At 55.8% G+C, this 26,611-nt stretch overlaps 2 protein-coding genes and 1 long non-coding RNA gene across 4 annotated transcripts in view; all 3 read left to right on the top strand.

The window, feature by feature from the left end:
* The window catches only part of LOC309619372 (uncharacterized protein), a 62,389-nt gene that overhangs the window by 25,597 nt on the left and 10,181 nt on the right, over positions 1–26,611 (top strand). The window contains exons 5-11 of the mRNA XM_082374474.1: positions 20,536–20,846; positions 21,668–21,750; positions 21,834–21,990; positions 22,466–22,627; positions 22,713–22,838; positions 22,932–23,152; positions 23,605–23,630. Coding sequence (XP_082230600.1) covers positions 20,536–20,846; positions 21,668–21,750; positions 21,834–21,990; positions 22,466–22,627; positions 22,713–22,838; positions 22,932–23,152; positions 23,605–23,630 — 1,086 coding nt within the window. The remainder of the gene's footprint in view (positions 1–20,535; positions 20,847–21,667; positions 21,751–21,833; positions 21,991–22,465; positions 22,628–22,712; positions 22,839–22,931; positions 23,153–23,604; positions 23,631–26,611) is intronic.
* Positions 11,415–15,128, top strand: LOC309619263 (keratin, type I cytoskeletal 19). Of its 2 annotated transcripts, none has more exons than XM_082374330.1 (6): positions 11,415–11,915; positions 13,433–13,515; positions 13,743–13,899; positions 14,211–14,372; positions 14,485–14,610; positions 14,742–15,128. In XM_082374330.1, exons 1-6 carry the CDS (start codon positions 11,496–11,498, stop codon positions 14,994–14,996), a joined length of 1,203 nt encoding a protein of 400 aa, XP_082230456.1. In that variant the 5' UTR covers positions 11,415–11,495; the 3' UTR covers positions 14,997–15,128. The 2 variants fall into 2 exon arrangements, with proteins under 2 accessions (XP_082230456.1, XP_082230457.1); XM_082374331.1 differs by lacking the exon at positions 11,415–11,915 and adding an exon at positions 12,221–12,371.
* LOC309619299 lies at positions 23,640–24,709 on the top strand. The gene is made up of 2 exons (XR_014238885.1): positions 23,640–23,855; positions 24,329–24,709. It is a non-coding gene; the product is annotated as an uncharacterized lncRNA (long non-coding RNA).

Below are 26,611 nucleotides of genomic sequence, written 5' to 3'. Positions count from 1 at the left end.
GTGTTAACCCCTTTCTCTTCCGTGAGCTCAGGTCTTCCCCTGGGGTCAGACAGCTTGGTTCCAGGGCACCTGCCTGCTGGTCTCAGTTCGGCTGCGGGAAACCAGCTGTGTGACCTCAGGGAGGCCAAGTCTCTCTCCTGTCTCTGTCTCCTGACCTACAAACTGATGGAGTTGGGTGAAAGTGCCAGTCGTTGAGCTTTAGAAGAGGGACAATCCTCTGCTCAAGCAAAACCTTACAGGAAGCTGGCTGTGCGAAACCAGTGAGAGCAGAGCTGCTTTGGATGGAGGAATGTGAGTGTGTAAGTGTGTGTGTGTATGTGTGAGCATGTGAGTGCGTGACTACATGCATGTGGGGAGTGTGTGCACGTGTGTGAGTGAATGAGTGTGTATGCATGTGACAGTGAGCATGTGAGTGTGTGTAAGTGTGTGAGTGTATGTGTGAGCACTCAATTGAGTGTGGAGGGTGTGAGAGCGTGTGCACGTGTGCATATGTACAGGTGTGTGAGTGAGCGAGTGTGTGCACACCTGTGTGAGAGTGAGTGAATGAATGTGTATGTATGAGTGTGAGTGTGGGTGTGTGAGTGTGTGTGAGTGTGTGGGGTCAGCAGAGGTCTGCTCAGTTGGCATCTCTGCGGAGGGCTCCTCAGGCCAGACTTGAAAACCTCGGGGTGAGGAAGTTTCCGCCCTCCCGTCCTACAGGTGTAGGAGTTTCATCTGAGTCCTCTTGATCGGCCTGCAGCGGAGGTTTACCGTATTTCTTAGTGGTCAAGATGCCGGTGAGGACAAGGTAAAGTGGGCCTGGCAGGAATGGCAAGTTCTGGGTTCCCAGGGCCTCCCCTCCCCCTCCCTGGCTCAAACCCTTCCTTCTGAAACCCCAGATATGGATCTCTGCCTGAAGGTGTTGGTTGGGTTTCTGCCCACCGGGGACCTCTCTGTGTGTTTACTGAGCTAGGATTGATGTCTTCGCTGCATGTTCTGGTCTCGTCAGTCCCCTGCCCTAATCCCAGACCAGGCCTGCAAAGGAAGTCCCCGCCCCCCCTCAACCCCAGCACATTCCACTGGAGAGGGCTGGGGCTCAGGCCGGGGTGGCTGGAAGGCTTCCTGGCCCTGGGGCTCCAGAGCTGATTCCCCGAGCTTCCCTGGTGGCGGCTGGGAGGCCTCAGGCCTGGTGCTTGGGTGCCCCGGTGAGGGCTGGCGCTGGCATCCCATAGGTCCTGCCTGGAATGGCAGTGAAGCACCCAAGGGTGCCAATGAGGTTTCGTCCTCCATTAATGGTGTGTGTGTGTGTTTGTCTGGGGCAGGGCGCATTTTCCCTCCCAATCGACTGTAGGTTGACCAAAACGCCCCTTGGATACCAGGCCCCTGGCAGAGGACAGGGCCTCAGTCGTTCTTTCTCTGGGCAAAGGGCTTCTCTCCCAGCACACCCCAGACCTGGGGCCCTCCTTTGTTCCCAGCTTCTGGCAGCCCGCCTTGTTCTGGGATTCTTTGCGGTTTCTGCTTAATGAATGTTTATCCTGCAGCCGGCTGGAGCCAGGAGGGGCCAGGAAGAGCCGAGAGGAGCCAGGAAGGGCCAGGAGGGTCAAGGCTCAGCATTCTGTCTCCAGAGGGCTCTGAATTCCGGCTGCTCTCAAGAATGTACCCTACCCCTCGTCCCCCAACACACACCCTTCCATCTGCCCTCCTCCCTGGGGAGGTAGCTGTTTTTCCAGGAGCTTGGCCAACCTGATCACCCCTCTCCCAGTCTGCTGGGCCGCACTTGCCAGATTGAGGCCACTGAAGCCTAGGGCAAGTCAGAATTGAAAATATGTAAACACCTTCCATCCCAGATTATAGAGGTGATACATGTTCACTGTTGCTCTGTTGAGATTTTGGAAAACGCAGGTTCTGGTCAGAAGTCACCTCCGTACTCCTGGCCCTGACTGTGGGCTCCGTGTGGGCAGGGCCTGTGTGGACACAGCCTTTGTCTTTCCCCCTCCCTCAGTGGGCATCAGCGCTGGCAGACGTGCGCACAGGTAGTGCTTGGTGAGTAGAACCCAATTAGAACCTATTTCTGGACTTTATCCAAAGCAGATCCAGGGATGACCGTGGGGGGTGACCACTGACCTTCTGGGGGGCGGAATCGGATAAGCCACGGCTCCAGACCAGTCCTCTGACTGTAGTGCACATGCCAGGCTCAGGCCCCAGGCTAGGAGCCATTCTAGATTCCTCTCCTTCCCTCGTGCTCCTCGTGACTCCATCAGCTCCATCCGTAGGCTCTGCGTCAGGATACGCCCCACGTCAGGCCACTTCTCACCAACCTCTCACATCTCCTTGGATCCAGCCCCCAGCTTCTCTCGCCTGGACTTTTGTCAGAGTCTCTTATCAGATCTCCAGCTTCCTCCGTTGGCTCCTGGTCTGTGATCTGGAGAGCGGCCACAGGGATCCCAGGGCTCCTCGGATCAAAGCCCCTTTACTCTCAGAAGAAAGCCCAGCTCCCTAGTAAGACTGCTGACCTGTGTGCCTGGCCTCCTCCAGGACTCGCCTCCTGCACACCCGCCCCTGGCACATGCCTCTCAGCTCCGGGCATTTTTCCTCCGGGAGTCTGCCTCTGCTGCGCCCTCAGCCCGGTCCCCAGGGATCTGGAGGCTCCTTTGCCTCCCTCAGGTCTCTGTCCATGTGCCACCTCCTCAGGGTCCTCTCTTCCACGCTCCCCCAGCGCCCTTCACTCTTTCCCTTCTTTGCTTCTCCCCGTGTGCCCCTCACTCCTAGAATCACACTGTCTGCCAGTGTGAAAGCCGGCAGAAACCCAGCATGAAAGCTCAGGAGGGCAGGGAGATTTTGACTGTTTTGTTCTAGAAGCCCAGAGTCTAGAAGGTGACTGGCACATAGAGAGTGATCTGTAATTGTGGGTCGAATGAAAACAAAAAAAGTCTTCTCCCTTTTTCTTCAGCTTCTCCAGCAAATAATTATTAAGCATTTACTCGTGTGCTGGTGTTGGCCTGGGGCTAGATGCGGAGGGGAAGCTCTGTCTAGCTGGGGAGACAGAGCCAGGGCATGTGATGGGGCGAATCCGGGGACTGGGGCCGGGGAGGCTGGGAAAAACTGGCCCAGCCTGAGTGGCTCAGGCGGACGTCCCAGAGGAGGTGATGGCCAAGCTGGGCGCTGAAAGAGGGACTAGAGCTACTGGCATCCAGGTAAAGGAGGCAGGTGAGAAGGGACGATGCGCCAGGTCTGAGGAAGGGCCTGCTCCCCTCCTGGAGGGCAGGGATGCGGCCCTCACGGCCTCGGGTCAGCCTCTGGTGCACAGCAGGTGTTTGGTGAAAATGCTGAGATAGCTTGAGTCCAGGAGCCACACCTGATTTTCAGGAAGACAGTTCCAGTTCCCGGACAGGAACCTTGCTCTGGGGAGGTCAGCAAGGGCTCTGTAGGGTTCAGAGGATCAGATCAGTTTTGAAATGGAAAGGATCCCACATCCTAGAGCCTCTGCCCCTGAGGGAGGAAGCGCCGGTTCCCTTGAGGATGCTGGCGGGAGGGAAGTTAGCAGAAGACCACTCAGGGGACCACGGTGGGCTCTAGGAAATCAGGGCAGACACGGGACATTTTTCTTTCTCTCTGTCCTGTGTCTGGTCCTCCCCATGCCCCAGCTCACGTGGTACTGGCCGAGGTTTGGCGCAGGACTCTAAATGGGGCCCAAGTAGCCCAGAATCAGGGCAGAGGCAGAGAGAGGTACCCCTGGCTGAGAGGCCGGCCAGGGCCCTGCTTGTATGGAGAGGAGCTGAACCTGGTCACGTACACTCAGCCCCGCGGGAGGGACAGGGCAGGGAGAAGGCAGTCCTGTCTCCCTGGGGCGTGGAATGTGGCACTTGGGGGGAGGCTGACCCTCTCCCTCCCGCCCTGGTCTGGACCTGGGGCAGTTCCCCAGGACTCAGCGCTCCCTCCCTTCCCCCATGCTTGGTCCCCTTTCCGGTCAGGCTGGTTTTTCCTCCCCTGGGGACTCTAAGAGGAACACCTGGGGTCATCCTGGGCCAGCCTGCTGTGTCCCACCTTCCCTGGGTCCCCACTTGTGGGAAGTGACAGCGATGAGTTGCCGCAGAGGGAGCCGGACTTGGGTCGGGGGGAGCTCCCACCCCACCGCCGGCCTCGGTCCCCGTGACACCACCCACCCGGCCTGAGCAAGCCACTCCATAGCATGGCCAACCGTTTCTTGTCTCCATCCTTTACTCTACATCATCAATCCTAGGACTCAGTCCAGGCCCTCTTTATCCCCAACGGGGACCATCTCAACAGACCTAACCTGGTCTCCCCACCCCTGGCCATGCCTCGCTCATCCGACCAACCCATTCAACACGTGGAACCCACGGCAATTTCTAAAATATGAAATTGACCACATCACATCCCTGGTTGAAATGACTTTCCACTGTCTTCAGGATAAATCAACTCCTTGGCTGAGATTTACAGCCCCTGTGACTTCTTCCCTGGCTTCGCCCCTCCCCCACATGCCCCCAACTGAACTGAATGTCCAATGGCCCCCGAGTTGGCCCCAGTGCTCCCACTCTCCCAGGACCTCCTGCCTGATAAACACCAACAGGTCTTTCAGCCTCTTGCTCGAGGGTGGTGCCTCTGTGAAACATCTCGCTCCCAGGCAGAAATGAGGGCTCCCTCCCTTTGCCCCCCTCCCCGCCCACCCGCTCCTGCGTGGGAATTCCCGGCACCCACACACCCGATTATACTGATTTGTTTGAGGTCCACATGCCTACTGGCTCAATAGTTATATATATATATATATATATTTTTTTTTTTTTTTTAATAAATTTACTTTTATTTTTTGTTTATGATTTTTTTTGGCTGCGTTGGGTCTTCGTTGCTGCATGGGGGCTTTCTCTAGTTGTGGGGAGCAGGGGCTACCCTTCGTTGCTGTGCGGGGGCTTCTCATTGCGGTGGCTTCTCTTGTTGTGGAGCACGGGCTCTAGAGCACACGGGTTTCAGTAGATGCGGCACGTGGGCTCAGTAGTTGTGGCTCGCGGGCTCTAGAGCGCAGGCTCAGTAGTTGTGGCGCACGGGCTTAGTTGCTCCGCGGCATGTGGGATCTTCCCGGACCAGGGCTCAAACCCGTGTCCCCTGCATTGGCAGGCCGATTCTTAACCCCTGCGCCACCAGGGAAGCCTGACTCAACAGCTTCAGAATCGTGGCCCATAGAGTGGCTACTCCCTCCAGCACCCCTAGAAACTCCCCCACAAATGTCTCCCATGTGCTCTCAAGGTGGCTGCTGGTGGCAGGCTCAGGCGGGGGTCACTCCAGCTCCAGCTCACCCGTCCACGTGCACTACCTGGGGAGGCTGGCTGCCCGTCGTGGGAACCCCCAGGTCCCCGCCAGAGGGTGACACCGGGTATTCCTAACGTTTCCAATCCTTGGGGAACCAGAACAGAAGGGACCTCCTTCCCAACCCCCCGGGTCCAAGTCATCCGAGCTGAAGGAGCCCTCCTGCACTCAGACTCTTTCCAAGTCCCTCTTGAAATGTTCTGTCATGGGATTTCCTGGTGGTCCAGTGGATAAGACTCCGTGCTTCCACTGCAGGGGGCATGGGTTCGATCCCTGGTCGGGGAACTAAGATGCTGCATGCCACGTGGTGTGGCCAAAAAAAAAAAAAAGAAAAAAGAAAAGAAAAGTTCTGTCGCCTTCTCTTCTTTTCCCTTCTCACCCTCTTGCTTCATAAAGAGGGAAAATCAGAGCAAAGGACCCAGGGGAAGGGGCAGGAGCCTAGAAACCTTTTGTGGCGGGCTCTTTTCTCCCCACATCTACCGCTCCTCTTTCCAAAACTTCCTCTCTCCGTTCCTAACCCAAGACTAGAATGTCAGAGTGTATGAGTGGGGACACAGAGGTCGGTGTTGTGGGTACGGGGAGGGGAAGAGGGATTTACTGTATTAAATATGGCCAGTTCTAAATGTCCATCATATAGTGTTTCCTAAGAAATTATTTTTAATTAGCAATTAATCATTTTTAATTAACTAGTAATACGTAAATACATTCTTGTTGTAAAAATTAGAATAGCAGAGACAAGCCTGGGTTCCCCTGACTACTATCCTTCAATCAGCTTCTCTCCAAGGAAATCTCTGTTGTCGGTCTGGTGTGTTTCCTTCCTTATTTATGTGCTTATGTGCATATTCATATGTACTTGTAGAAATATCATCTTTTTAAGTGTATGTCAGCATTAATTATATGTATTGCTCTCCCGCTGCTTTTATTTTACCCAGCAACTGGTTCTTTAAGATTCTTCACGTCACTAAATATTGACATGACTCATTCTGTTTAATTCTTCTCACATCATGTGAATGTTACATAGTTTACTCAACTGTCCCCCTACCTGTTGTTGTTTCCGTCTTTCCTTTATTACAAACAATGCTTCAGAGAGTATCTTTTTATATGCCTCCCTGAATATATGAACAAGGGTTCTTTGGGGTAAATGCAGAAGAGTGGAACTGGGGCTTGCAGGGTGTGTGGATTTTTTTTAAAGAAAGACACTGCCAAATGGCCCTGCAAAGTGGTAGCTGCAACCTGCCTCCCACTAATGTGTCTGTGGGAGTTCATTTGCCCACATCTTCCCCAGCACTTGATGTTATCAAACTTTGTAATTTTCCAGTCTAATAGGGAAGAGTGAATCTCCCATCTTCTCCTGGTTGCCCTTAGTTGGGCTGGGGATCTGGGAGGGGAAATTGGTGCTGTTTTTTTTTTTTTTGCCCATGGGTCATAGTTTCCCAACTCCTACTTCATGTTTTAATTTTTATTTTATATTGGAGTATAGTTGATTAACAATGTTGTGTTAGTTTCAGGTGTATAGCAGAGTGATTCAGTTATACATATAAGTGTACATCTATTCTTTCAAGTTAACTTGGTGCTGTTTATAGAAACTTCTAGCTAGCCCTGTTCATAGTCCCATCTTCTACTTCTCCTTTCAGGGTCCCTGGTGCCCCAGTTCCCGAGCTTCTGGGTTTTGTGTTGAGAATCTTCTTGCTTCTGTGGATTTCCTGCCCTCCTCTCTTCTGTCCCCTCCCTATGCTCCCAAGCCCTAGGTCTCAGCTTCCTCTTGTCTGCTTTTAGTTACCATTTTCGAGCTTTAAAATTATTGTGACCATTTATTATCTTCTGTTGTCTCTTCTTTTATTCTTTTAAAATAGTCCTTTACTGTCAGCTTAACAGGGTTTTAGGAAGGTGCAAAGATTAATGTGGGTATTCAATCTACCACATTTAATCAAAACGAAATGTCTCTATAATCCCCTGACTGTCAGCTTCTTAGAGGCAGGAAAGGCTCGTTTTTACTTCTGTATCCCAGCATCTAGCATCTTGCCTGGCAAATAGGGGATAGGACTTGATACACTTTTGCTGAATGGAGGAGCGAGTGAGAAAGTATTGATAGCTGAGCATCTTGTGATGATGGTCCTTAGGAAGGGGATGTTGCTTAGGGAAGGGTTACCAATTTACATGACAGGCAAGTTCATGAAGTCTTGCATCCTTTTCCTTTCTGTCCTCCAGCTTACGACTTCTGTTCTGTTTATATACACGAGCCCATCTCCTCTTCAAGGCTGAACTTTGAATCTTGTTTGTATGACCCACTGACTGACCAAATAGATACTTGCGTATCCAAGCAGGGAGGACAAGTTGGGACCTTGGCAGGTGACACTATGCCTTTCCCAACTTGATGACCCTTTCTCCAGACCAGTGGAAGAAGTCACCTTAACCCTCAACTCATGAGAGGAGGGACAGCGTTAGTGGTTGGGACTACAGCTTTAGGGAGTTAAAGATCTGGGCTTGAATCCTGGGTCCACTATTTATTTGTGTGACTTTGGTCAAGTCAGTAACCTTTTTGAGCCTCAGTTTTTTGGTCTGTAAAATGGGGATGATAATACTTTAAGTCACAGGATTAGTTGAGATAATGTATACAAAGTGTTTAACCTAGAGGCTGGCCCAGTAGATGCTGGCTGTCATCATCATCACCTTCGTCATCATTATCACCTTTGTCATCGTTATCATCGTCGCCCTTATTGTCATAGTCACACCATTTCATTCTACTCAGGGACTAGGACTCTCACTTCTTTCCAGTGGTCCCCAACCACTATTTCATTTCCTCAGGGATGATGAAAACTCCCCTACCTTCAATCTCTCCCCTCTGGGAACTGCAATCTGCATTTGCTCTAGTGTAAGAAGCTTCTAGGGTAGGTCCAGGTTGAGATGCAGAGAGAACCGTTGGCCTCGGGACTTGGACACAAGTTAGCCATGTGACCTCAGGCGAGTCACTTTACCTCTCTGAGCTTCCTTGGACTGGATCAGCTTTTCTTGTGATATATGGATTATTAATAGGCATTACCTGACAAAAGACGCCATGGTCCAGTATATTTTGGAACTGCTGATTCAATGAAGTTAAATAATAATACTTATAATAATATAATACGTACATGTATATAATACATTATATACCATCAAATGATAAGTATTTATTGTGTCACATTGTTATTATTAAATAGTACATTACTATCTATCTAATTAGCATCTATTTAACCACTGAAACAACTCCAGGAACTAGATTGTTATTATGATTATTATCCCTGTTTTACAAATGAAGGACTGAGGTTTTCACAGCCTTTAGTACTGTGCATTGTGAATTTCCAAAAGGGAGTGGGGACATCAGTGTTTCTGATCCTATCTGACAGTGGCCCCCCTTTCCCACAAGGATGTCGTGGGGCTGCGGCTCTGCAGCAACAAGTGGGGGCGGGGGGAAGGCTGGGCAGTTTCCTCTCTGGGATCCCTTCATGCTCAAACATTCCCTTCTCATCACTCCTGACCCTGTGTGTCCCTCCTCTGCAGACTGCGGATCACCAGGCTGGAGATCAGGACTTGGGAAAGGAGCTACTCGATCAGGTTCTACAGGTTCTTGCCCTCACTCAGCCAGAGGCAGATCAAGGACTCTGCTCGTGGGCAGTCTGTTTACCGAATGGGAACCGCAGCTTGATTCCTCAGTTCTGTCTCTGGGGGTGGCGGGGTGGGGGGCAGACTTTACAGTTTGTTCTCTTGAGTTCTTGATGTGCCAGAGAAGTGTTTAAAAGCCACACAACTCATGGTGGAAGGTGCTAGGCACTGTTCTGGCCAGAGTGGGAGCAGGGGACTGTCTTTGGAGTTAGCCTAGGATTTGGGGGGAAAGAGACCCAAAGGAGTTGTTTTGGAGCTGGGACTTCCTTGGAAGGGAGAGTGCAGCCTTTGTTGCACTCAGGAATCCAGGCCATGGGGCTGAGGGTTAAGAGGCTGGAAGCCAGAATCTGACGCTCCTGGCTGTCCCTCTCGAAGCTTCTGTTTCCTCATCTGTAAAATGGGCATAAGAATACCTTTTCCACTGGGCTGCTGTGGGGATCCAATGAGATCTGAAAAGGCTTTGTAAATGGTACTACCCTGCAGTCAATTGTTCTTATGGCTTTGGGGTAGGGGGCTGGGACTCTAAGCTCTTCTGAAGTTTAGTGAACTCACAACCCGTTAATCTTTGGAGGAGAACTGTTGGTCCTATTCTTTGTTTCCTAATGCAAAGTCCCTTCCCAAACTCTCCTATCAGGCCACAGAAGCAGAGGTTCCAGCTGGGGCTTGGTGTGCTAGCAACTCTCTGGCCAATCTCCCCCTTCCCCGACCAGGAGCAGGCCTCCTCCTTAAGGCCAAATAGTGACTCACGTCAGATCAGCCCTGGCAGCTACAACCTTTGTGAAGGCCCAGCCACACCCTGCTTTCAGGGCCAGCCTTGAGTCTTCTTCCCCCTTGGAGCCCCTGGACCCATTTGCAGGTCTGATTCACTAGTTTAAACAGCCTCAGGCTGGTCTTCCTAGTGGCTCGGGGCTGCTCCTGGTGGGTTATGGGTGTGTGTGTGTGTGTGTGTGTGTGTATGTGTGTGTGTAGGGGGGGTTTGCTGCCCCTGTTCCTGGATCAATTGGTGGCCAGAAGACAGTTTATTGGGGACAGGTTTCAGAGGCTGGGGACAGGTCTTCATCTAGCCACAGGTGACCCAGGTGATAATATGCAGAGAGGAGGCCTAAGATTTCACAGGAAACCGAGAGTAACTGACCCATCTCCCTACCACCCTGTCTAAAGGGCACCGGGCCTCTGTCCTGAGATTGGGTGGCTGCTCTGACATAAGGATGCAAAGGAACTGTGGGGACAGTTCTGAGGAGGGGTGAGGTCCCTGCGGACAGGAACCGGGGTGAGGCTGCTTCAGGGCCCTGCAGTGTCTGGCAGGGGGGCCTCCAAGGCGATCAAAAAGGTGGGTGGAATTACTGAGCTGGATGAAGAACGGGGCTGGGGGTTGTGTGTGGAGCGGAGGGACTCCCTCCTCTATTATCGAAACTCTCCACGTTGTGTGTGGGCGCCCTCCCTAGGAATCCAGTCATTCATCCATGTACTGGGACAGGACTGCTAGGCACAGGAGGGTTCAGCCTCTGACACCCTCCTTGGAGATGCTCACAGGAGGGAGGGATTCCATCCTGTCTCTGGGCGGCAGGTGCTAAAATCTCATGGGCGAGTTACTCGCCTCCCTTAGGCTCAGATGCCTCACTACAGCATCACTTCAGTAAGTCTGTGTCGAATGCATGCTTTGGGGGTTGGAGGGTAGAGGGTTGTCCTGGTTGTGGGGGGGCAGCGTGGGTGGATGGTTGGTGAGAGTACTGAGTCGGGGGTTCAGCTCCCAGGTGGGGTTCTGGCTTGAGCTCCGGATTCTGAAGGTGCCTTTTACAGTCCAGCTGCAGAACCCCTCCCAGCAGCTGTTCCCAGGAGCCTATTGTCACCTTGGGGCTTTGTATGGCCACAGCAGGGTGGGGTGGCTTTGTCTCAGGAGGCCTGGGAAGTTGCAGCTCAGAGCACCTCATGTGGGGGACTGAGGGGGGGTCAGGGTGTGGGTGATCCCCAAGGGGCAGGTTCTGAGAGGCTGTAATTCCCAGTGGGGCGTAGGAATCAGGTGAATGTACTTTGGGGGGGTTAATTTTGATCACAAGGAAGGGGCTCAGAATATGATGGGGGGACTCTGAGTGAGGGATCACTGGGGGGGCTGACGTCTCGGCGTGTACTCTCAGAAAAACTATAATTCCTGGGGGGTGTCAAACTCTGGGTGATCTTAATGGGGGAGGGCCAGCAATGTGAATTGCGGGGATATCTAAGTGTGCGTGTGGTCGGGGTGAAGATCCGAACGAGTGTGCCAGCGGGGTGTGCGGCTGGGCGTCGGCGTGGGCTGGTGTGGGGCAGCTCTCCGGAGGGCAGGAGCCTCTGGCCCCTGGGAGGGGAGAGTCGGAAGCAGAGCCGCCAGGAACTGACCAATGGGGAGAGCGCCCGTATTTGCACTCAGGAGCCTGCAAATTCCTGGGCCCTCAGATATCCGCCCGACACCGTCCCTCCTCCCCCGCCCAACCCCGGGCATAAAAGGCGCCAGGTGAGGGCCTCGCCACTCCTCCTGCCGACTGCAGCCACTCCGACCGGTGTCGCCCGCGTCCTCCTTCACCATGACTTCCTACAGTCTTCGCCAGTCGTCGGCCACCTCGTCCTTCGGGGGTCTGGGCAGCGGCTCCATGCGCTTCGGGGCGGGAGGCGCCTTCCGCGCGCCCAGCATCCACGGGGGCTCGGGTGGCCGCGGCGTGTCGGTGTCCTCCGCCCGCTTCGTGTCCTCGTCCTCCTCCGGGGGCTACGGCGGCGGCTATGCGGGCGCCCTGGCCGGCTCCGACGGGCTGCTGGCGGGCAACGAGAAGGTCACCATGCAGAACCTCAACGACCGCCTGGCCTCCTACCTGGAGAAGGTGCGCGCCCTGGAGGAGGCCAACGACGACTTGGAGGTGAAGATCCGCGACTGGTACCAGAAGCAGGGGCCCGGGCCCGCCCGCGACTACAGCCACTACTTCAAGACCATCGAGGACCTGCGGGGCCAGGTGGGAGGCGGCCCGGCCGCGGGAAGTGCACCTGCCGCGGATACCCAGCCCCGCGGGCCGGGTGAGGCCCGAGGCGGGGACGGCGGGCGCCAGGGCCCCCTCCCGGCCGGGGCGGGAGCGAGTGTTAGGATCGGGGAGGGCCCGCAGGGTGGGGCGGAGGGAAGCCGGCCGGGGAGGAGGGGCAGGACCACGGGGCAGGAAGTGGAGGCCTGGGGGGGTGGTGGGGCGGGGAAGGGGGGGCGGCGGGTTAATGTGGGGGACTCGAGGGCGGGAGGAAGAAGGCGCGCCGGTCGGCTAGGCCTGGGAAAGGGGGGAGGAAGGAGGGGGAAGAGATGGGGCGCAATGTGGGCTGCCCTGAGGTCTGGACCGGAGTCTCTGTGCAACAGGGAAATGCAAGAGTTTGGCCAGGGAGGAATCTGGTTCTCGCCGGGCCAGACCTGCCTTCTGCTGCCCCCGGTGAGAGGCCCTCTGCATTCCTTTTCTCCCGGCCGGGCGGGTCTGGTTTCCATCACGCTGAGGCTGAAGCCCCTCCCCCCGCCCAGGGGGCCACTAGGGACTTAGAAGTGCTCTAGGAAGAATGGGAGAGGCCAACTCTGGCCCGTGGTCAAGGAGGGACATATGCTGTGGCCCCCGAACTGGGTAAAGGAGAGACGAATGCTGAGCTTGTGAAGACCTCTGTGCAGAGGCCCAGTGCCGTGTGGGTGGAGACCCCAGGTCTCACCCACAGCCTCTTGCTAGGGGGCCCTCAGGGTCCTTCAGGGTGGGGCTTGGTCTCTGCCCACAGGGAACAGCTCGGAGCTGGGATCTGGGTCCAGAAGAAATGTTTCAAAAGCCAGTGGGACATTTAACAGCCTCACACGTTGGGTCTCCAAACGCACAGTCCCCACAGCGTAGGCCTGGGCCCACCCTGTGCCTGGCGTGGTGCTGGGTGCCAGGGGCCTAGACCAGACCCGTAGATGAGGGAGAGCTAGAGATGTAAACAACGAGCGTAGTGCTTTCAAACTTTATAAACTGTGACCTACACGAGGGAATACATTTTGCCTCAAAGAGGAGGCACAAAGTGCCGGCACGTAATACGTGCTCAACAGAAGGCTTTCCCTTCCCTGAAGGCAGAATGTGCTTTGAGTGGGGGTCAGACCACAGGGTGACCCCTGTGCTCCCTGCGTCTGGTTTGCGAATCACTAGAAGTTGCCTCCCTACGAGCATTTAGAGTTTCCCTGGGTGCAGGTCGTGGAGACTTTTCCCCCAGGCTTACCTCCCTGCCCTTCCCGTTTCCCCCTGGCTCAGCCTCCCTCGCAGTAGTTTCTCCTGCTCCAGCTCCCGGGCCTGGACCCATTCCAAGGCCTCCCAGAGAGCAGGCTGATGGGCAGCCTGGGGTGGCCGAGGCTTTGGTCTCCTGGCGGTGGAGGCACACAGGCACGCATACTCCTTTGCTTTTCTCTCTCCTCTGGGAAGAAGGTGGGTGGACAGTGCCCATATACTGAACTGGTGCCAACCTCCTGCCTTCTGCCTTCCAGATTCTTGGTGCCACCATTGAGAATTCCAGGATAGTCCTGCAGATCGACAACGCCCGTTTGGCTGCAGATGACTTTCGAACCAAGTGAGTGTCTCTGCCTTGGGGGCTGCAGGAGCCAGGGCAGGGGAGGGGGGCAATCTCAGGCCCTTACGGGGCTCAGTGCCTTGGGGGGAATGGACTCTGCTCTCACCCACCCCAGCTGGTCTGAAGCACACCCCATCCCCCATGGGCCCCTGAACCCAGGGGAGGTGGGCAAGTCTTCAGAGGTGCAGAGGAAATGCTGGCCTGACTGCAACTCTTTCCTCTGAAAGGTTCGAGACGGAGCACGCCCTGCGAGTGAGCGTGGAGGCCGACATCAACGGCCTGCGCAGGTTGCTGGACGAGCTGACCCTGGCCAGGACTGACCTGGAGGTGCAGATCGAGGGTCTGAAGGAGGAGCTGGCCTACCTCCGGAAGAACCACGAGGAGGTGGGTTTCAAGCTGGGCTTCCCATCCATCCCAGCCCAGCTTCCCAGAGCTGAGGACACTTTTTTTTTTTTATCCTGTATCCTCTGACTGTGGCCACATTTGCTGCACCCTTGACCTGGCCCTGAGTGTGTCATGTGGATCCCAAGGGTTCCAGCAGGGGATGGTGGTGACCCCGTCTGTACCCCAGTGCTGGCTCCTAGGTCTGCACCTGAAAACCAGCCCCCCGATGGCCTGGGGGATAGGGGAGTGACGTGGCTCAGGCCCAGCAGGCTCTGGGCCCTGACATGCCCATCTCTGCTGTATCTTTCTAGGAAATCAGTGTCCTGAAGGGCCAGGTGGGAGGTCAGGTCAACGTGGAGGTAGACTCCGCTCCGGGCATCGACCTAGCCAAGATCCTGAGCGACATGAGAAGCCAACATGAGGTCATGGCTGAGAAGAACCGGAAGGATGCTGAGGCCTGGTTCACCAGCCAGGTATGGAGGGGGAGGCAGGTGCCCCTTCGGGAGGTGGCAAGGAGAGCGGGCTTAATGCTCCCAGGCAAGGGTCTGCCTCAGTGCTTACTCCCTCTGCCTCCTCTCACTGCAGACCGAGGAGCTGAACAGGGAGGTCGCTGGCCACACGGAGCAGCTGCAGATCAGCAAGACGGAGGTCACCGACCTGCGGCGTACCCTCCAGGGTCTGGAGATCGAGCTGCAGTCTCAGCTCAGCATGGTATGTGCCCTCTGCCCTGTGGGACGCACACTCGTGTCCTTGCGGCCTCGGGCAGCCCGGGTGGTGGCTGGGCCCGTGCCATCGCTGGGCACCAGGCTCTGCTGAGTCTCCTTCCCTCTCCCTGCCCTCAGAAAGCTGCCCTGGAAGGCACGCTGGCCGAAACGGAGGCTCGCTTCGGAGCCCAGCTGGCGCATATCCAGGCGCTGATCAGTGGTGTCGAAGCCCAGCTGAGCAATGTGCGTGCCGACACCGAGCGGCAGAACCAGGAGTACCAGCACCTCATGGACATCAAGTCCCGGCTGGAGCAGGAGATCGCCACCTACCGAAACCTGCTGGAGGGCCAGGACGCCTTCTACAACAACCTGCCCACCCCGAAGGTCCTCTGAGTCTGGCAGCCTCCTGGCCTTCCTACCCTGCTGCAGAGGAATTCCCCTGGGTAGGGGCATGGGAGGGGAGGGACCCTTATCCCTGGCTCTCCCCCTGACCTTCCAATAAAACTTTATGGCCCAGGGGAGGAAGGACGTTGAGTTTGTTATTTCAGCCCATGGCGGGGCGGGGTGCGGGGGCCAGACCTTGGCACTGTTTAGGTTTTATTGTTTAGGTTTCATTTGGACCAGAGTCCACGCTTTCCCAGGAAAGGGGAGGGAGGGCGCTCACAAACTCCAGCTGTTACAGGAATTCCTGTTTGCAGAGGTCTTCCTGGATCTCACCTGTTCCCTAAAACAAGGTTGTTAAATAAGCATTGCTCCCATTTTACAGAGGGATAAACTAAGACTCAGAGAGGCGAGGTGGGTTGTTGTAATATATAACTGTTCTAACACATGGCAAAGGTGGGATTTGAAACTGGTTTTTGCTTCCAGATTTAGTTTTCTTTCCACTGAACTCACCCCAAGGGTTGGTGTGTGTTCGTGTATCTGTAATTAATGTTTACTGAGCACCTACTAAGTGCTATTTAATCAAACAACCCTGAAAGGTAGTATGAGTTATATCCTATAGAGTAGGAAACAGGCTCAGAGAGGTTAAGTAACTTGACCAAGGCCACATAGCAACTACATGGCAGAGCTAGGACCAGAATTACATTTCCTGATTCTTAACCCACAGTGCCACCCCTGCACCCCGTCTCCTAGGATGACACTGCTTGTGCCATTTCCTCAGTACATTCCAGTCTTGCTCTGTGTGAAGGCCCCTGAGGCAGTTCCTCCTGACAGGTTTCTCCACCTAACTTAAGGAGAAACTGGGGCTTTGGGGTCAGGGGGCGGACACCAGCTCAGAACAGAGCTGTAGAGGGCGCCCTCGTAGGGGTGTGTGTGCGCATGCACTGACACCTCCTTCCATCCCCTGGCAGCCCTGCGTAAGCTCCTTACGCCCACCAGCCCATACCTGGGCCCAGAGCCTGGAATAGGACCCAGCTGTGACCCAGACCTCCCACAGAGACCCCCAAACTGGCTTGCCTGGGGCCCGTCCTGGGCCCCCAAAGGAATGCAAGTCGCAGCTTCCTGGTACAACTCTGCCCTTCGGTTGGTATGGTCCTGCCCCTGTGGTTTACAACTTAGCTGCCAAGAACGGAGGCCAATTAAAGGTAAATAAGTCCCACTTCCCCCAGCAGAGAGGTTCAGGCTGAGCGGGTCTGTTCAGGCCCCGTGGATCTGTCTGTGACAGCGGCCGACCCTGTGAGGGAGGGGGCTGAGTGAGGCGGAAGGTCTCTGGGGGGACAGATCGTCGCTCTGCCACCTGTGCTCAGCACTGCGCTAGGAGGCTCAGGACCCCGCCATACCTGGTGTTCATCCTGAAGGGGGTGCTTTTCTCGCCATTTTCCGTGGAGCTTGGTAGGCTCATTAGTTTACTCCAAATCACAGGCTGGTGACCCCAGAGCCCAGCTCTTCCCGCTTCCCCTGCCGCAGCCCTGGGCCAGGAGCCCCTTCTGCCACCTCCCCAGCTATTCCGCTCTGGCCATCAGCACCTATAGGCCCACTCTCCCACTTAACTTAGGAGGCCTTGGAGCTAGAGGCCAGAGGCCTGGCTGCACCCCCAGTCCCAGCCTGGGACTGCCCAGAGATATTTGTCCCCTGTTCATGAAAGCCTCTGTTGTCACAGCTGAAACCCTCCCCTGTGCCCCAGAGGTCCCTGGAATGTGGCTGTGAGGCGGGGTCTGGGCCCCATACAGGTGGGGCTGGTGACGGGGTCTCAGGTCTGGGTGTCAGGAAGAAAGCTTTCCTTTGTGTGCGTGCGCGCGCGCATGTGTGTGTGTTTGTGTGTGTGTGTGTGTGTGTGGACACTTTCCTGTCTCAGTCTGGGAGCTGAAACTAGGGGTACCGTGTTGACAGAAGCAGCTGGGATAGAGGAAAGGGAGCGAGAGGCGGGGGGAGGGGATTTGGGGGGGCAGGGTCTTTCCAGCCCTGCTGGTCATCATGACCACTTCAGTTTGCAAGCATTTCCAGTCCGTCATCTTGCTCCATCCCCGTGAATCAGACTGGGCCAGAGTTATTTCCATTTTTCCAATTGGTAGACTGAGGCTCGGAGAGAGGAGGCTTGATTCCTCAAAGCCACATAACTAATAAATGAGAAATGAGGAATTCTCCAGGCCCCAGGGCATGCCCTCTCTCTGACCCTGGCATCTCCCTGGGGAGCGGAGGAGTGAGGGAGGATCCTAACGTCTGTGGAGGTCCCCACTCCCCCTGTGACGCTGAATGCTCACCGTGGCCCTGTAGCTGGGGCCAGTGTTAACGGGGTCAGTGTTTTGTTTTTTTTTAAATTTTTTTATTGTGGTAAATACACATAACATAAACGTTACCATCTTACGCATTTCTCGGTGCACAGTCCTGTGGCAGTTCTGTGCGTGCACGTTGTTGTGCAAGCATGATTACCCTCCATCCTCATAACTCTTTCCATCTTGTAAAACTGAAACTTTATCCCCATTAAACCATAACTCCTCATTCTCCCTCCCCACCCCTGGCAACCACCATTACACTTTCTGTCTCTGATTTTGACTCTTCTTAGTACCTCATGTAAGTGGGAAAATGACCCAATTTTAAGTCAGGAACCTGGCTTGGAGATGTTAAGTCACACCCAGAGGTGGAGTCCAGCTCAGGCTCTTTCCACTGGGCTGCATCGTCCCATCCCAAGGAGGGAAGGCCGGCTCTGGCGCAGCCTGTCTGCCTGCAGTGGGCAAAGGACAGAAACTGGCACAGCAACCTGGGCAGGCTGCCTGGGGCAGGGCCCAGGTCTGCAGTCTGGGCTGGAGCCAAATGGAGCTTGATCTCTGCCCTTGCCCAGCCATCACCTTCTGGTGCTACGAGTAGACTCCGGCCACCCAGACCTTGAGCTCATAGGAACTGTTTGGACCGAAACCAGGGATTTGTGACTGGGGCAGCTGCTGCCTGGCCTGGGCCTGAGAGTGTAGGGAAAGCCCCCTTGAGGGGCTGCTGGAGGGGAGTCAGGGTGCAGAGAGAGGCTGGCTGGGGTCCAGCCCTCCCTCATCCCGGGGTGATGGCACATAATTTTTCCCCGGGGTAATTGCTGGGGCCGTAATGTCTGCAGAGGCTTTAATGAGCTATGGTTGATCTGAGTTTGATTATTTTTCTTTCAGAGGAAAAGACAGTATCCTCCCACCCTCGAGACAATACCTCACTGTCTGGGCCCAGCACTCAGAGGCTGGCTTACTGTGATGCTGGGCAAGGAGAAGCCCACCCCCACATACCAGGAATACTCCACTACCCTTGCTCAGGTGCAGGAATCTGGGGTCTGGGGAGGGTAACACCTTCTTTTCCTGTCTCCTGTTTGAGTGGGGGGGGAGCGGTCAGAGGACCCAGTGAGTCCTGGCGATGCCCTCTTACTAGCTGTGCCACCTTATACAAATCACTTCCCTCTCTGAGCTGCAATTTCATTTCTTCTGAAATAGGGGCAGGAATCATCTTCTTAGCTGTGAGGAACAGAGGAGGCGTGGATGCAGAAGTGCTTTGTAAACTGAAGGATGCCGTGGAAGTAAGAATTTACTGTTATTAGAGCAATAATAACAATGACCCGCATTGCCCAATAGGTGCTGGTTATGGAAGAATATGGCAGAGTGTGATGGTCACTCACAGGGCAGATCTGATGCCCAAGGACAAAAAAAAGTCCCCCCAGGTGATGGTACTTGGGAGTCCTAAGTATTGGACGTGCACCCCACTATCCGGCGCCTCAGAAGACGGGGAGCAAGGAGGAGGCAGGATGGGGGCTCTTGGGCCTCAGGGCTTCCCCGTAAGTGGGAGCTGAGAGTGCCCGTTGCCACAAGGAAACTGAGACTTGAAAGGTACCGTGTCCAAGGTTTTCCAAGCAGTGATGGGTAGAGCCAGGCTTGAAGCCAGGTCCCAGGGAATCCAGAGCTCCGTCAACTTCACGGTGCTGCAGCTGTGGTCCAGGAATCCTCCTCCTGACTCTCCAGCCTGGTCTTGCTCACTTCCCCACCGCTGGCTCTCTCTAAACCCCGCAGCCAAAGCCAGAGGGCCAGGCCACGCCTCCAGTGGCACTGCCCACAGGTATCAGGTATCCCCGGAGAGCGGGCCCCTGAGCTGGCGGCAGAGAAAAGGGATCTCCTGAGTGTTGGACTCCCCTCTCCGGCCTCAGCATCCTGCTCTCTGAAGCGGTGCCTTGACCTTCAAGATCTCCGAGGTGTCTTCCAGCCCGCCCGCCAAGCCCCTCTATCCCCTCCCTCCTCATGGTGCTCAGGCACGTACAGCTTTCTGGATCGGGTCCCTCCCCAGCCCCGCGGTGCTTGACAGGACAAACAGGGTTAATCTAGCCCCGCTGTGCAGCGACTTGCCTCTCCCTGGAGAAAGCAGGGGCTTTCTGGAATTTGCTCCCATCTTATCTGCAGAGGTTTGCCCCAACTCGTCCCAGGAGCAAGCAAAGGTTCAGTGACATGTAGTTGGCAGGTGGTGGGATTATCAATCAGCCCCTTGTCAGCCCTGAGCCCGCTGGCTTTTGTGAGGATGCCAGTGCCATGGGGCTGAGGGCGGGGGTGGGGGGAGCTGGAGAAGAAGGAGGGGGACTGTGGGTGGGGGAGGAGAGGAGGAGAGGGGTCCATTTGGAACATCAGGGAAGTGACAGATGCTGGCCCCTCCGGTCACCTCAGCTGGAACTTGACTCAGGATCCCTCTCCTGTCCTCAGTCTGTCCCCGTGGGCCCTGCATTCCTCTGTGTACCTCTGCCAGCCAATACCCAGAGCCTGCAGGCTCGCACATGGGATCTGTGAGAGGGACCACACAGGGCAGCGATGGAAAGTGGATTCTCAAACTGAGAGCAGGGAACCGGCCACCTGCGGGCAGCAGAGAAGTCCAGCGGAGGGTGGAGTTGGCCTGAGCCTCTAAGAGTGCAGGCGGAGGCCTGGCAGATGTGATGCGAGTTTGCTCCTTTCGATTTTCTCCTGGAGTGTAGAGATGAACCTGTAATCCAAGTGTTAAAACCATGGCCCGGGGCAAAACACCGTTCATTCTGAATCATCACTTTTGTTGCATTAAAAAAAAAAAAAAAAGAAAGAGAGAAAAGAAAAACCCCATACCAGCCACGTAGAGGTGTGCAGGTAGCTGTGTTTGTCAGGAACGCAGAAGGAGTTGGCTTCCCTTTGGGGGAGGAGACATGGTCCCACAACACCCTGGGAGGGGTATATAAGGAGCCTGGGGCTGGGGGTGACAGGCGCAGCCCTCGGGTTTCAGCCCAGCTCACGCCTCCTGCCAGCTTTGCTTGTGCCGCTGAGAGCTCAGAGCTGCTGCCTGGCCATGAGCACCACGTTTCTGCAGACTTCTTCCTCCACCTTTGGGGGTGGCTCGACCTGGGGGGGTTCCCTCACGGCTGGGGGAGGAGGCTTTGCTGGGGGGAGTCTCTATGGGGGAGGTGGGAGCCACAGTATCTCAGCTTCTTCTGCCAGGTTTGTCTCCTCGGGGTCAGCAGTGGGCTATGGGGGCGGCTTCAGTGGAGGGGCTGGTAGTGGTTTGGGTGGAGGCTTTGGAGGTGGCCTTGGAGGTGGCTTTGGTGGTGGCTTTGGTGACTTCGGCGGTGGCGGCCTCCTCTCTGGCAACGAGAAGCTCACCATGCAGAACCTCAACGAGCGCCTGGCCTCCTACCTGGAGAAGGTGCGCGCCCTGGAGGAGGCCAACGCTGACCTGGAGGTGAAGATCCGCGACTGGTACCAGAAGCAACGGCCCACTGAGATCAAGGACTACAGCCCCTACTTCAAGACCATAGAAGAACTCCGAGACAAGGTGAGTCCTCAGGTGTCAGGGAGAGGGGAGCAGGTGGCTGGTGCCAGCCGCCTGGGGGAAATCCTTTCCTTCCCAGGTAATGATGTGTAACCTCGGCAAACTTGGAGCACGGGGAATGCGTTCCAGGTGTGGATGCCCGCAAACATTTGCTCAGCCTGGCAGTGCGGGGCATCTTGGCACGCTGGTCTCGACCAGTAGGGGCCGAGGAGGGGGCAGTGCTCACACCCTGCAGGGCTTTGCCTAGAGCGTTCCTTTGGTTTTTTTTGCAAGAACGGAGGTGTAGAGATGAACCTCAGGTTCTAGGAGTCCAGAACGCCAGGACTGCCTGCCTCACCCTTCGAATGTCTTGGGTGGCAAAAGCACTGTTGGACCTTAGGAGACCTGGAACTGGGTATGGGCTCTCCCAGCCACTCACTCACCCTTCACTCACCTGCACCAGTTTCTGCAGCTGCCCTCCAGTTTCCCCCTGACTGGAATGTTCTGTAGATGCATGGCTGTGTTAAGGTGTGCAGGAGGCTGGCGACCATGAGTTGTTTACAGGGGAGGCTGGTGGAGTACCCCCAAGAGGGCACCCTCTCCAGGCCAGGCAGTTTCCACAGGGGGTTCCCTGCAACCCTGGCTCCTTGGTCTTTCACGTTTTGGAGACGAGGAGGGTGGCTTGGGGCAGACCAAGTGGTGGCCTGGACTCTGCCCCGGGGTCCTACAGGCTTCCGTTGCTGGTGTCAGAGGGGAGATGTTTAGTGAGGGGTCCCACCTGGGGTGCAGGGCGGGGAGAGCAGCAGGGAAGAGGGAGGGGTCCTCCAGCTCCCTGTCTCCTGCAGATCCTGGCGGCCACCATCGACAACTCCCGGGTTATCCTGGAGATTGACAACGCCAGGTTGGCTGCGGATGACTTCAGACTCAAGTATGCTCCTTCTGCCCTGTCTCCCGACTCAAGCGGCCCAGACCCCTCACCCTTCCTCACCTGGGTTCCCTCTTCCTTTCCAGGTATGAGAACGAGCTGGCCCTGCGCCAGAGCGTGGAGGCCGACATCAACGGCCTGCGCAGGGTGCTGGACGAGCTGACCCTGGCAAAGAGCGACCTGGAGCTGCAGATCGAGAGCCTGAACGAGGAGCTGGCCTACCTCCGGAAGAACCACGAGGAGGTGAGAGCCAGGCAGTGGCTGGGGCTGATGGGACGCAGAGTGGGGCCTCTGGGGTCTCCTCATAGTTGGGGGAAGGGCTTCGTGGTTCAGATATGCACACCCCCCAACACAGGGGTCCCCATGGAGAGGAAGGGGCACTGTCGACCCAGACCCCTTTTCTCCTCTGATCCACAGCCAGGCCAGGCGGCCCGTGGGCACTGCTGTCCTGATTTGCTCCATGAACTCACACAAGGGCCCTACCGTCTTGAGGTCTTCCCTCGGCAGGACCTAGAGCGGAGGAGGGACCCTTAGTGCTGAGGGGCTCGTGCGATCAAAACTCTTCACGCGCAGTGGGAAACAGGGGCCCGGGGTGGGTACGGGGCAGAGCCAACGTCACGTGGTGAGTTAGGGATGGAGCCGGGATTGGCACGTGGGACCCCAGACTCGGCTCTGGCTTCCGCCCTCTGTCTCTGAATGGGCCCCACCCACCCTGCAGGAGATGAAGGAGTTCAGCAACCAGCTGGCCGGCCAGGTCAACGTGGAGATGGACGCAGCACCGGGCGTGGACCTGACCCGCGTACTGTTGGAGATGAGGGAGCAGTACGAGGCCATGGCGGAGAAGAACCGCCAGGATGCCGAGGCCTGGTTCTTCAGCAAGGTGGGCCTGACCTGCCAGCCCCGCTCCAGCTCCCTGAGCTCCTGGGAGGCCCGTGGAGCTCACTTGTCTTGTGCGTGACCTACAGACGGAGGAGCTGAATGAGGAGGTGGCCTCCAACGCAGAGATGATCCAGACCAGCGAGACGGAGATCGTAGACCTGAGACGCACGATGCAGGGGCTGGAGATGGAGCTGCAGTCCCAGCTGAGCATGGTACACCTGCTGCCCCTGCCCAGTGGCTGCCCCCTCTAGGCCCCTCCCCCTGGCCCGGCTCCCCTCAGACCTTCTCCTCTGCCGCCCCACCAGAAAGCCGGGCTGGAGAGCACGCTGGCGGAGACCGAGTGCCGCTACGCCCTGCAGCTACAGCACATCCAGGGCCTCATCAGCAGCGTCGAGGCCCAGCTGAGCGAGCTCCGCAGTGAGATGGAGTGCCAGAACCAGGAGTACAAGATGCTGCTGGACATCAAGGCGCGGCTGGAGCAGGAGATCGCCACCTACCGCAGCCTGCTGGAGGGCCAGGACGCCAGGCAGGGGCTCGGGTGCAGGGGGCAGTGAGGGAGGGGCCAGTTGTGGTTGAGGGGGGGAGAGTCATCTTAAGTGCAGCATCTACAGTGAAAAGAGAACCGAACAAGGAGTAAGAGGTTCCGGACTCTGCGCTCTGGTCTTTGGCCGTTACCTTGGGCAGGTCATGTCACCTCTCTGGACCTGTGTGCCTTCTGTAAATGATAGCAATTGGGCTTGTGGTCTTGGATTTAAGGCTGGTTCCATTTCCAGCATGAAATAGATGGGGTGTTATCATAGATCAGAATTTGTGTGCTTGGGGGTGGCTCTCAGGATGTCCCAGGCTTTAGAGAAGTCAGATGTGGGAGTGAGGGTGGTGTGAGGGCTGGGGAGGACGGCTTAGCTGTCTCCTGGGGCCTCCTGTAGGCAGACCTGAGCTTTTGTCCGTTGCTTACATCTGCTTCCCCCTCTCTTTCAGGATGGCTGGCATTGGTACCAGAGAAGGTAAGAGGCTTCACTCTTCTTTTTTTTTTTTTTTTTTTCTGGCCACACTGGGCGGCATGTGGGATCTTAGTTCCCCGACCAGGGATTGAACCTGTGCCCCCTGCAGTGGAAGTGTGGAGACTTAACCACTGAACCGCCAGAGAAGTCCAAGAGACTTAACTCTTCCTGAGTTGAGGGGAGAGGGAAGCTATTGAAGCCACAATTCTTCTTGGAATGGGGAGGAAGGTGAAAGAGGCCAAGCATCCCAATAGGGTGGGGACATGCCCATTCCAGTAGGTACCTCTTCCCCAGTGGGACCCCTCTATCAGCCCCAGGTAGGGTTGGGATTGAAGATTTACTCAGAACCTTCCAGGATGGGTAAGCTTTGTCCAGGGCATAGCCCCCCCACTGCCTCCCCCCCACCCCGCCCACCCCACCTTCATGCACTTATGGTAAGATGCCCATGATTAATTTCTGTTTATGTACAGCTTAAAAGCCCTAACATTCTTGTTCAGTGCAAAGCATACCTGCCGCTGCCGCCGCCAATCTCTTTGATGAGTGATTCAGCACCAGTCCTCCTGGCAGCTCTGGGAGGATGGGCCAATGGCCATTATCAGGGGTGCTGTGCAGTTCTCCCAGAGCTCAGCCAAGGTCCTGGCCCCTTGGGAGGGAGGACAGGGAGAGTCTCCCACTCTAAAGCTTGCCTCTTCTTTCTACAGCCTCCCTGGGAGGTGGTGGCAGTGGCAAAGTCCGTATCAACGTTGAGGAGTCAGTGGATGGGAAGGTGGTTTCTTCTCGAAAGAGAGACATCTAAGTGCCCAGCGCAGGAGAGACACCCCCGTCATCCCCACCCTCCCCAGGCTGAGTGGACAGCTGGCCGGAGGGACCAGAAAAGCAAACTCCAGGCCCTGCCTTCAGAGGGTCCAGCTCAAGGGGTCCCTCATCTCCTAGTTGGGTGCTTCACATGCTTTCCCGGACCCCGCTCCAGCTTTCCCACCTCCCTTAGAGCAGGGAGGTGCAAGAAACAGCTGTATTGTGTAACAAGCTCATAGATTGTACCATGTCCATGCAATAAAGAATTGCTTTTCCTTTTGCAAATATCTCTTGGTAGTATGTCCAGTTTTTCTTGTTGGTGGCCTCTGAGGAAGCCCAGGGCCCACACGCTGCCATCTGCCCCTGACTTTGAACTCGTCCCTGCGCGGTCACTCTTTGGGGTACCTGGAGCGCCTGGGACAAATCAGGTGGCTCAGATGACTTGCTGTCTTGCTTACCCCATTTAGGGATCACGGAAGCAGGATGCGGGGTTCCTTAGAGCAGTGTGTTGTACTTAGCACAGGGCTGGACACATGGACTAATCACTTACTGGATGGTTGACTGAATAGATGGCTCTGGTTCGCCACTGTATGGTTGGCACTGTGCTAGGCACACCCACCTATGGGTCTCATTTAATCAACTGCCGGTGGTCAGGATTTATTATTCCATCTTAGAGATGAGGGAACTTAGAGAAACTTACAGATGAGGAAGTCAGGCTGATGACTTGCCCAGAGGCCTCGTGGATGGATCGTAAGCAGCAGGGCTGGGGCTGGGCCCCACACCTGTATGACTCCAAGACCAGGGCTTGTTCTGGGACCCCAGGCCCTGGTTCTTCACAGCTCATTGCCAGGACCTTCCTCCTTGCTTCTGGCCCTCACCATATGTACCCCCTGAACCTCCCCTCTTTTCCAGCCAGGCACACCTGACCTCCAGAGCGGCTGAGCCAGTTCCCCACTCTGCCCCCCTGCAAAGCTGGTCCCCATTCCCTCCGAAGCTGCCATCTCCCCACAAAGCACTGAAAGTGCCCAGAGGGAAAAACGCCAGCTCCAGGAAGTCCTCCCTGATTTCTCCAAGCTTAAGTCCAAAGCAACACCAACCCCTACTTGCCCTTCTCTGTCTAAATCCTGCTCCTGCTCTCCTGTCACCAGTCTCCACCTGAGGGCTCATTAGAGCAGCGATATCCATGCACACCTGATTTGTTGCTTCTGGTTTGGGGCTGTTTCCTCTGGGATTCATAGCCCCTGATAGAGGGCAGGGAATGAGGAAGTGGAGAACTCTGGGTGCCATGGCTGGGCTGGGCTCCGGTGAGGATTGCGGGGAGAGGGAGAACCGGTTTCTTTGTTCTGCTGGGAAGAGCAGGTAGGAGGTGCCGCTGTTCTCCTTAGAATCAGATCATTTGGGAGGAGGGCCAGGCCCTCTGAGAGGGAACCCGTAGGTCTCGCTGGGTACAACTCCTCACCCAGCAGCCATGGCTGGAGAGAAGGTGGCATCTGTTCTTTCTGGGGGAGATTTAATCTGGAATGTGTCTCCTGAGTACACACTTTGAGACCAGATTTCCCTGGGGCCGGAGGAAGGAAAGGGAATTTATTAAGTGTCTGCACACTGCCAGGCTCTGGGCAGGGCATTCAATGGATGGCATCTCATGTACTCTCCAGACAGCTTTTGAAGCTGGGGGTCAGACTTCAGCGGCAGTTTTCAGAAGAGGAAACCGAGGCCCAGGGAAGCTGAGTCACTTGAATGAAGCCATAAACTAGGAAATAGTGAAACTGGGTTTGGGACGGTCTCTTTGATTCCAGACCTTTGCTTTTCCCTGGATGCCATAAAGGTGACAGAAGCTGGCAACACCTTCCTTAGAGGGTGTGCTGGTCTGAAACCCATTTCTTTTTTTTCTTTTTTAAAAAAATATTTATTTATTTGGTTGTGCTGGGTCTTAGTGGCAGCAGGCAGGCTACTTAGTTGCTGCATGCATGTGGGATCTAGTTCCCTGGCCAGGGATCAAACCCAGGCCCCCTGCATTGGGAGCACAGAGTCTTATCCACTGCGCCACCAGGGAAGTCCCTGAAACCCATTTCTTAACCTCTAGGGGCAGCCTGTTCAAGTGTCACACAGCCATTACAGTCAGAATGGTTGTCGTCACATGCCACCTTGGTCTCTCACGCTGTGGTTCAAGCCCAGAGCACCAGGTTCCA

This window comes from Balaenoptera borealis (genome assembly GCF_965194805.1).
Source record: "Balaenoptera borealis genome assembly, chromosome: 20".
NCBI lineage: Eukaryota > Metazoa > Chordata > Mammalia > Artiodactyla > Balaenopteridae > Balaenoptera > Balaenoptera borealis.
The sequence above is the reverse complement of the archived record's forward strand: the minus strand, read 5'-3'. Positions and strand labels throughout refer to the sequence as shown.